The 11128-nt window shown below is 44.1% G+C and overlaps 1 protein-coding gene across 1 annotated transcript in view; it reads right to left on the bottom strand.

Annotated features, from left to right (window-relative positions):
- The window catches only part of podxl (podocalyxin-like), a 168461-nt gene that overhangs the window by 6927 nt on the left and 150406 nt on the right, over positions 1-11128 (bottom strand). The window contains exons 6-7 of the mRNA XM_063073053.1: positions 8852-8916; positions 4570-4698 (exon numbers count right to left, since the gene is read on the bottom strand). Coding sequence (XP_062929123.1) covers positions 4570-4698; positions 8852-8916 — 194 coding nt within the window. The remainder of the gene's footprint in view (positions 1-4569; positions 4699-8851; positions 8917-11128) is intronic.

Raw genomic sequence — 11128 nt, 5'->3', positions numbered from 1 at the left:
AGAATGGTGGAGCAGAGTTGATGGGCTGATTGGCCTCATTGTGTAAATTAGAGAATAAGATGTAGGAGCATAAAGTATAGGTTTATTGTCATATGCACAAATGCATGTGTTAAATGAAAAGTTTACTTGCAGATAACAAGTTCCCTCAGTTAGCAATGGTATAATAATGTTTGTGATCGTCCATTTGATTGAGCAATGATCGTTGTCCAGTATGTTGTGGGAGATTGTTTAAAATAGCCGGCTGGTGGCGTAGTGGCATCAAGGCTCCCGAGTTGGAATGCAGTGGGCTCCCTTGCACACTTTCCATCTGTGCTGGGTTGAGCATCAAACTAGCAACTCGGCCTCATAAAAATAAGAAAGCCTGCTTAAAAAACGCCATCATGACGGCGTCCCAATGACTCCACTCGGAGTTAAGGGCTTTCTTCTTGTTTAAAATGATGTAGCGGAACTTTTATACCCACCTAAGAGGGTAGTTAGTACCTTTAAATTGGAACATGAGGGTAACAAACAAGAGAAAATCTGCAGCTGCTGGAAATCCAAGCAAATGCTGCAGGAACTCAGCAGGCCAGGCAGCATCTGTGGAAAAGAGTACAGTCGATGTTTCAGGCCGAGACCCTTCAGTAGGACTTGGGCCAGAGCCCTCTAGCCCCAACCACACAGTCAAAGTAGTCTATAATTTGGGCACCTGATAACACTCAAATTTGTTAGGCCAAGTGCTGGTATTTGGCCCTCTTCTCTGCGTAGGCCTTCTGAATTGACTGGTTATCTTGGAATCTTATAGTCACGTTGACAACAGCCGCTTTCCCTTCTTTGATGAAGATCAAAACTGGCTTCCATAGAGAATTATTGACATAGGGAGTCCTGCTGAGGGGTTTTGGCCTGAAATGTTGGCTGTACTCTTTTCCATTGATGCTGCCTGGCCTGCTGAGTTCCTCCAGCATTACATGAAGGTAACAGCCCTGACACTGTGGTGTTCCCTCAGTCCTGAACTGGACTACTAGCCTCGCTTGTGTGCTTAAAATCTCTGAAGTCACACGTTCTGCTTCAGAATTACAAGTGTTAATATCAGAGTTACCTTGCAGGATAGCGCCCAAGAGTTAGATGAGAATATTTTATCATATTGCTACTTATTCAATATTACTTTGGATCCTCAGTATTGTGAAAAGTTGTACAGTTAATACACCAAAGTAAACATACAGACAGACTATAGAACATTACAGCACAGTCCAGGCACTTTGTGCCAGGATATTGTGCCAACCTTTTAACCTACTCTAAGATCAATCTACCCTTCCTACATAGCCCTCCATTTTACAGTGCTATTATCCATGTGCCTATCTAAGAGCTGACCGTGCATTCCATGTACTCACTATTCTGTGTGTAAAACAAAACCTACCTCAGATTTCCCACCCCATCCCCATACTCCCCCCAATTACCTTAAAAGTAATCCCTTGTTATTTTAGCCATTTCTGCCCAGGGGAAAAAGTCCTGGCTCTCCACTCTATCTGTGCCACTTATCTCATACAACTCCTCATCCACCTTTGCTCCTGAGAGAGAAGACCTAGCTCACTCAAATGTTCCTCATCAAGACAGAATACTGGTAAATAAATCTCTGTACCCCCTCTGGAGGTTGAATCGTCACCTAACTTTATGGAATCTTGCTGTGCATTGACTGGATGTCTGATTGTGTGCAGCACCCTTGCCACCTGCTCTCCATTAACCCTTTGAGTTTACCAACTCCTCCCTTTTTTTTGCAAAGGACCCTGCCAACTTGTTGTCATTGACTCTACTTGCCCGTGGCTTTGAAGATATCTTTGCCATGTCAATCCTTTGTGCCATAGTCCCACCTTTGTCTACTGGTACATTAGCCTCCTCCATACATCTCTTCTATTCCTTCTCTCACGATTCCTCAGCTTCCTGTGGCTTTCCTGCAACTTACTGCCCATCTTCAATAATTCCAGTCTTAATTTTGGCTCCCCCATCTTCCCTTCAATACATTAATCTTCTGTCCACCTGAACACCATCTTTCTGCACCCACCTCTTGATTCCATGGGTCTCCTCCAGATGAAACCAACTTTGTATTTTGCCACCCACAACCCCCACCTCTTTCCAAACCCCACAGTGCCATGCAAAAGTTTGGGCACCCCCTGGTCAAAATTTCTGTTAATGTGAATAGTTAAGTTAGTAGAAGATGAACTGATCTCCAAAAATCATAAAGTTAAAGATGAAACATTCTTTTCAACATTTTAAGCAAGATTAGTGTATTATTTTTGTCTTGTACAATTCTAGAGTGAAAGAAAGGAAAGGAGCACCATGCAAAAGTTTGGGCACCTAAGAGATTTGAGCTCTCAGATGACATTTACCAAGGTCTCAGACCTTAATTAGCTTGTTAGGGCTATGGCTTGTTTACAGGCATCATTAGAAAAAGCCAGGTGACGCAAATTTCAAAGCTTTATAAATACCCTGACTCCTCAAACCTTGTCCCAACAATCAGCAGCCATGGGCTCCTCTAAGCAGCTGCCTAGCACTCTGAAAATTAAAATAAATGATGCCCACAAAGCAGGAGAAGGCTATAAGAAGATAGCAAAGCATTTTCAGGTAGCCGTTTCCTCAGTTCGTAATATAATTAAGAAACAGCAGTTAACAGGAATGGTGGAGGTCAAGTTGAGGTCTGGTAGACCAAGAAAACTTTCCAAGAGAACTACTCGTAGGATTGCTAGAAAGGCAAATCAAAACCCCCGTTTGACTGCAAAAGACCTTCAGGAAGATTTAGCAGACTCTGGAGTGGTGGTGCACTGTTCTACTGTGCAGCGACACCTGCACAAATATGACCTTCATGGAAGAGTCATCAGAAGAAAACCTTTCCTGCGTCCTCACCACAAAATTCAGCGTCAGAAGTTTGCAAAAGAACATCTAAACAAGCCTGATGCATTTTGGAAACAAGTCCTGTGGACTGATGAAGTTAAGATAGAACTTCTTGGCTGCAATGAGCAAAAGGTATGTTTGGAGAAAAAAGGGTGCAGAATTTGATGAAAAGAACACCGATCCACTCCCGTGCTTAACAATTGGAGAGATCGTGCTTTGGGCTTGTGTTGCAGCCAGTGGCACGGGGAACCTTTCACTGGTAGAGGGAAGAATGAATTCAATTAAATACTAGCAAATTCTGGAAGCAAACATCACAACGTCTGGGGAAAAAAAAAAGCTGAAGATGAAAAGAGGATGGCTTCTACAACAGGATAATGATCCTAAACACACCTCAAAATCCACAATGGACTACCTCAGGAGGCTCAAACTGAAGGTTTTACCATGTCCCTCACAGTCCCCTGATCTAAACATCATCGAAAATCAGTGGATTAGACCTCTAAAGAACAGTGCATGCAAGATGGCCCAAGAATCTCACAGAACTGGAAGACTTTTGCAAGGAAGAATGGGTGAAAATCCCCCAAACAAGAATTGAAGGGCTCTTAGCTGGCTACAGAAAGCGTTTACAAGCTGCGCTACTTGCCAAAGGGGGTGTTACTAACTACTGACCATGCAGGGTGCCTAAACTTTTGCTTCAGACCCTTTTCCTTTCTTGTTATTTTGAAACTGTAAAAGATGGAAATAAAAATGTAATCTTGCTTAAAATATTAAAGAAGTGAGTCATCTTTTACTTGCTTAGCTATTCAGAGTAAGAGAAATTTTGACCAGGGGTGCCCAAACTTTTGCATGCCACTGTATCTGTTCTACGTTTGTTATGGGGGACAAAGGAACTTGTCCTGAAGCAACACCTCAGGTCAAGACTCGGCCGTATATCTATACCCAAAAGAAAAGTGACACTCTTTTGATGTTAACAATATGGATATTTTGGACAGGGGTTAAAGAAGGCATCTTTGTCAAATTGGAAAATCTATCCCCGAACAGAGGGGCTGGGGTACGACACCACCTATCAGCTACTTACAGTGCAGTCTGAACATCTCTACTCTGGCATCTCCACAACAGTTCACACCTCCACAACAGTTCACACCTCCATTCATGCAAAGACAAAGACTAATGACCCTCTCATTACCACCACAACTGAAGGAGCCCCTTGCATGAGTGATAAAATGTCTTCTAAACAACACAGCAAGTCCAGTTGCCTTGATTTACTACTGCTTGATATACAGTGGCCTGGGTAACTGAGAACCTTCATAGACGTACTTCGTATCCCTCCAGAGATGCTGCCTGATGTGCTGAATGCACGTGGCTCAAGATTTCCAGTATCTGCACAATCTCCTGTGCCTCCAGTAGCTTGTTGCTTTCACTTTGTCCTAGTGAATGCTGGAAAGCTTAAGCAAACCACACAAAAAGCTGGAGGAACTTGAGAAGTTAGGCAGCGTCTATGAAGGAGAATACAGAATGATATTTTGGGCTAAGACACTTTTTCAGGGCTGGACTGGTTAGATGATATCAAGGGTCTGCTCTCTCTTGCTTCCTCCCTCCTAGATCATAAGCCATGAACAGAATTAGGCCATTTGGACCAGAGCAATGAAAAACTTGGAGCTGGAACACAGCTGGGTACTATCCACGGGGATCTGCCCCATACCTACTCACCGGATCCTTCTGCTTGGACCTGTGCTGGCAGCACCAGTACACGATCGCAGACAGGAATATAAGCAGTAGCAACGAGCCAGTAACCACCATGGCTATGAGTTTCTTCAGCTCCATGCTGTCGTTCCGATCCTGAACACAGAGGGAACAAATTGTCAATAGGAACCCCTAACTTGCAACAAAAAAAGACCATCATCAAGGCTGGAAACCCAGGCTCACACAACAGTGCTCCTGTCACTGAGTTTTAGATTATTGGTTGGGGGAAGCACATGCTTAGTTCTGTATTTTTTGGGAGGAAAAATTGTAAATATCCGAAGCTGGAGATGTATGGTATATACAGGAAGTTTGGGCTGTACCTTAAGGAGAACAAGGCAAATGCAACTTCTATATAGGCCCTGGAGTGAGGAGAAACCAAAACAACAGGAATGTACTCCGTCAAGCTGGTGATGGTGCACCTCTCAGTTGGCTCCTCACTGCTTCTCCGATCTGGTACAAATGCAGAAGTCACAGGTCGACTGTAGAACAGAGCTTGGCTCTGAGCCCATGGATGGACTGTGAGCATTCTGCACTGAATGTCCACCAGCCAGAGTGTATCTGCTGCAGGCATAGCCATGGAAACAATGCAGATGATAGCGCAAAGAGTCCGGAATGTTTCCCATTGACGGCACTGGAAGGGTCTCGACCTGAATCCTCAGCTATCCCTCTGCCTCCACAGATGCTGCCTGACCCAGCAGCCTGTTTTATTGCTTCACACTCCAGCATCAGGAGGTGTTGTGTGGGAACTGAGACAGTGATTGCTATTTGCCATCAGAGAGGAGGGGCAGCAGAGAAGTATTGGGGTTAGTGTGACGATTTACAGTGCCAGCACTGTGGGTTCAATTCCTGCCAGTGTCTGTAAGGAGTTCACATATTCTCCCTGTGACCACGTGTTTCTTCCAGGTACTCCAGTTTCCCCTCTCATTCCAGAGATATACAGGGTAACACTGGCGTTAGTAAGTTGTGGGCATGCTGTGTTGGCACCAGAAGACTGGCAACACCTGCAGTCAACCCCCAGCATATCCTCAGACTGTGTTGGTTATTGACGCAAATGACAGATTTCACTGTATGTTTTGCTGTACATGTAACAAATAAAGCTAAACTTAAGAGAGGCATAATATTATTACGAATCTGGAGAGGCATAATATAATTAGGAATAGTCAGCATGGCTTTGTGAAAGGCAGGTCGTGCCTTACGAGCCTGATGGAATTTTTTGAGGATGTGATTAAACACATTGATGAAGGTAGAGCCGTAGATGTAGTGTATATGGATTTCAGCAAGGCATTTGATAAGGTACCCCATGCAAGACTTATTGAGAAAGTAAGGAGACATGGGATCCAAGGGGACATTGCTTTGTAGGTTCAGAAATGGCTTGCCTACAGAAGGCAAAGAGTGGTTGTAGACAGGTCATATTCTGCATGGAGGCTGGTGACCAGTGGTGTGCCTCAGGGATCTGTTCTGCGACCTCTACTCTTTGTGATTTTTATAAATGACCTGGATGAGGAAGTGGAGGGATGGGTTAGTAAATTTATTGATGACACAATGGTTGGGGGTGTTGTGGATAGTGTGGAGGGCTGTCAGAGGTTACAGTGGGACATTGATAGGCTGCAAAACTGGGCTGAGAAGTGGCAGATGGAGTTCAACCTAGATAAGTGTGAAGTGGTTCATTTTGGTAGGTCAAATATGATGGCAGAATATAGTGTTAATGGTAAGACTCTTGGCAGTGTGGAGGATCAGAGGGATCTTGGGGTCCAAGTCCATAGGACACTCAAAGCTGCTGAGCAGGTTGACTCTGTGGTTAAGAAGGCATACGGTGCATTGGCCTTCATCAATCGTGGGATTGAGTTTTGGAGCCAAGAGGTAATGTTACAGCTATATAGGATCCTGGTCAGACCCCACTTGGAGTACTGTGCTCAGTTCTGGTCACCTCACTACAGGAAGGATGTGAAAACCATAAAAAGGGTACAGAGGAAATTTACAAGGATGTTGCCTGGATTGGGGAGCATGCCTTATGAGAATAGGTTGAGTGAACTCTGCTTTTTCCTCCTTGGAGCGACAGAGGATGGGAGGTGACCTGATGGAGGTGTACAAGATGATGAGAGACATTGATCGTGTGGATAGTCAGAGGCTTTTTCCCAGGGCTGAAATGGCTAGCATGAGAGGACACAGTTTTAAGGTGCTTGGAAGCAGGTATAGAGGAGATGTTAGGGGTAAGTTTTTTTACGCAGAGAATGGTGAGTGTGTGGAATGGGCTGCTGGCGACGGTGGTGGAGGTGGAAACAATAGGGTCTTTTAAGAGACTCCTGTACAGGTATATGGAGCTCAGAAAAATAGAGGGCTATGGGTAACCCTAGGTAATTTCTAAGGTAAGGATATGTTTGGCACAGCTTTGTGAGCTGAAGGGCCTGTATTGTGCTGTAGGTTTTCTATGTTTCTAATCTTAATAGTCATAGTCATACTTTATTGATCCCAGGGGGAAATTGGTTTTCGTTACAGTTGCACCATAAATAGTTAAATAGTAATATGTAAATTATGCCAGTAAATTATGAAATAAGTCCAGAACCAGCCTATCGGCACAGAGTGTCTGACCTTCCAAGGGAGGAGTTGGAAAGTTTGATGGCCACAGGCAGGAATGACTTCCTATGACGCTCTGTGCTGCATCTCGGTGGAATGAGTCTCTGGCTGAACGTACTCCCGTGCCCAACCAGTACATTATGTAGTGGATGGGAGACATTGACCAAGATGGCATGCAACTTGGACAGCATCCTCTTTTCAGACATCACCCTGAGAGAGTCCAGTTCCATCCCCACAACATCACTGACCTTACGAATATCAGTGATCAATCATGGACTTCCAACACCTCACACTAATCAGAAATATTTCCTTCTCGCTGCCAGAGGTAGCTACATTAACAATAGGCACATAGACAGGTACATGAGTAGGAAAGTTTTAGAGGGATACGGGCCAAGAGCAGACCCATGGGATGATCTTAATCGATGAGTTTGGTCAGCATGGACCAGTTGTTCTGAAGAGCCTGTTGCCCTGCTGTGTGGCTGTAGATGGGAAGAAGACTGGATGTACCTGGGAAGATTTCCTCGGAAGGGAAGGCAGATGTGTGTGCAGTTCCACCTCCCTCCCATTGATCACTAATGCACCAATGGGAATCTGCTGCTTGGATGTTCTGAGTGCAGTTCCTCATCCAGGAAGTGTACCTGCAGCCCACCAGAGCCCTCTGGGATCTTTTACTTCTGACAATGCAGCACAATTTCAGTGCCATACTAGAACATCACCCTCAATCTTTATGCTCAAGAGGACAATGCAGCTAAGGACACAGGAGCAGGGCAGCACAGTAACATTGTAGTTAGTGCAATGATACAATATCAGTGATCAGAGTTCAATTCCCACCTCTGTCTGTAAGGACTCTGTACGGTCTCTGTGAGACTGTGAATTTCCTCTGGGTGCTCTGGTTTTCTCCTGCATACTTCAAAGACATATGGGTTAGGGTTAGTACGTTGTGGACAAGCTACATTGGCACCAGTAGTGTTGCAATATTTGCGGGCTGCCCCCAGTACAGTCCTCAGACTGTGTTGGTTGTTGATGCAAACAAAACATTTCATGGTATCTCTTCTGAACAATGCTGACATCTGGCGCTGTCTGTGTGCGGCTCGTGTGTCGTGAGGCTTCCTCCCACATCCAAGGTATGGGACCTCCTACCGTGTAGGTGAATAGTTGAATTTGGGGTGAGCTGATGAGAACGTGGAGGTAATAAAAATGGGATATATGCAGGATTAGTGTAAGTGGGTGTTTGATGATCAGTACTGACCTGATGATTCAAAGAGCCTGTTTCTCAGTCACGCCCTAAATTGCTGATGCAGCATGGATTGTTACTGTACAAAATTCAGGACATTCACAAAGAGGGTCCAAAGGAACATTGGAGACCCGAGTCACCCCAACCACAAACTCTTCCAGCTGCTACCATCCAGGAAATGGTACCGTAGCACAAAAGCCAGGGCCAACAGGCTCCGGGACAGCTTCTTCCACCAGACCATCAAGCTAACTAATTAATGCTGGCACAATTGTATTTCTATATTATAATGATTGTCCTGTTGTATATCTCATGCTATTCTATTTGCCGTGCTATTTATTACAAATTACTAATTTGCACATTGCACATTCGGATGGAGACGTAACATAAAGAATTTTACTCTTCTTGTGTAAAGGACTTAAAAAATAAAATCAATTCAATTACCTCTTCCATTTTTCCTATTATTTTCTTCAGTTCAGGCAGAATTTCGTCCATCTGATCATTTTTAACTGTGAAAACAAAACAAAAACTTAGGAATGACTGATGCTGGAAAAGACTAGAGAGGGCCTGATAACATCTGTGCACCATGTAACCTGTAGATCTGACTTCGCCTTACTCCCTATTAACTTGCCTAGCTTTTCCTTGTATCACTGGGTTACTTGTTTCTGATGCTGTATAGTCAGGGGCTGGCAAACTACAGAACCCTGGGGCTTTCCTGTTATTCAGGTTCCCCGAGAGATCCCACTGACTAGGCTTGTAAATACAGGCACAAAATCACCCACCAGGTTGTGCTCCCCCTTCCCCCCACACTTTAATCTGGCTTCTGCCCCTTTCCTTTCCATTTCCAATGCAGGATCTCAGCCCGAAATGGTGACTGTTTATTCCCCTCCACAGATGTTGCCCAGCTTCCTGAATTCCTCCAGCACCTTGTGTAAAAGGCACCAGATACTGTCAGATTCAGATTTATTTATCACACATACCTAGAAACATACCATGAAATGTATAATTCTTATCAACAACCAATATATCATTGAGTCATAGAAAAGTACATGACAGAAACAGGCCTTCCATGCCAATCTATTTAAATTGCCTCCTTCCATCAACCTGTACTGGGATTATAGCCTGCCCCCCCATACCCTTACCATTCACGTACCTGTTCAAACTTCTCTTGTACGTTGAAATTGAGCTCGCATGAACCACTTGTGCTGGTAGCTCATTCCACACTCGTGAGCCTCTGAGAGGAGTTTTCCCCTTGCGTTCTGCTTAACAGTTTACCTTTCCCCCTTAACCCATGGCCTCTAGTTGTAGTTCCACCCAACTTCAGTGGAAAAACCTGCTTGCATTTACTCTATACCGCTGTTAATTTTGTATACCGCGATCAAATCTCCCCTTAATCCTCTACGTTCAAAGAAATAAAGTTCTAACCTATTCAATCTTTCCTCATAACTCAGATCCTCTAATCCTAGCAACATCCTTGTAAATTTTCTCTGTACTCTTTCAACCTTATTTACATCCTTCCTGTAGGTAGGTGACCAAAACTGCAGACAGTACTCCAAGTTAGGCCTCACCAATGTCTTGTACAACTTCAGTTATAATGGGTGACTTCAATCTACATGTAGACTGGGTGAACCAAATTGGTAAAGGTGCTGAGGAAGAGGATTTCTTGGAATGTATGCGGGATGGTTTTTTGAACCAACATGTCGAGGAACCGACTAGAGAGCAGGCTATTCTGGACTGGGTTTTGAGCAATGAGGAAGGGTTAATTAGCGATCTTGTCGTGAGAGGCCCCTTGGGTAAGAGTGACTATAATATGGTGGAATTCTTCATTAACATGGAGAGTGACGTAGTTAATTCAGAAACAAAGGTTCTGAACTTAAAGAGGGGTAACTTTGAAGGTATGAGACGTGAATTAGCTAAGATAGACTGGCAAATGACACTTCAAGGATTGACGGTGGATATGCAATGGCAGGCATTTAAAGGTTGCATGGATGAACTACAACAATTGTTCATCCCAGTTTGGCAAAAGAATAAATCAAGGAAGGTAGTGCACCCGTGGCTGACAAGAGAAATTAGGGATAGTATCAATTCCAAAGAAGTAGCATACAAATTAGCCAGAGAAAGTGGCTCACCTGAGGACTGGGAGAAATTCAGAGTTCAGCAGAGGAGGACAAAGGGCTTAATTAGGAAGGGGAAAAAAGACTATGAGAGAAAACTGGCAGAGAACATAAAAACGGACTGTAAAAGCTTTTATAGATATGTAAAAAGGAAAAGACTGATAAAGACAAATGTAGGTCCCCTGCAAACAGAAACAGGTGAATTGATTATGGGGAGCAAGGACATGGCAGACCAATTGAATAATTACTTTGGTTCTGTCTTCACTAAGGAGGACATAAATAATCTTCCAGAAATAGTAAGGGACAGAGGGTCCAGTGAGATGGAGGAACTGAGCGAAATACATGTTAGTAGGGAAGTGGTGTTAGGTAAATTGAAGGGATTGAAGGCAGATAAATCCCCAGGGCCAGATGGTCTGCATCCCAGAGTGCTTATGGAAGTGGCCCAAGAAATAGTGGATGCATTAGTGATAATTTTTCAAAACTCGTTAGATTCTGGACTAGTTCCTGAGGATTGGAGGGTGGCTAATGTAACCCCACTTTTTAAAAAAGGAGGGAGAGAGAAACCGGGGAATTATAGGCCAGTTAGCCTAACGTCGGTGGTGGGGAA

Source organism: Mobula hypostoma, chromosome 20, assembly GCF_963921235.1.
Source record: "Mobula hypostoma chromosome 20, sMobHyp1.1, whole genome shotgun sequence".
NCBI classification, from domain to species: Eukaryota; Metazoa; Chordata; class Chondrichthyes; order Myliobatiformes; family Myliobatidae; genus Mobula; species Mobula hypostoma.
The sequence above is the reverse complement of the archived record's forward strand: the minus strand, read 5'-3'. Positions and strand labels throughout refer to the sequence as shown.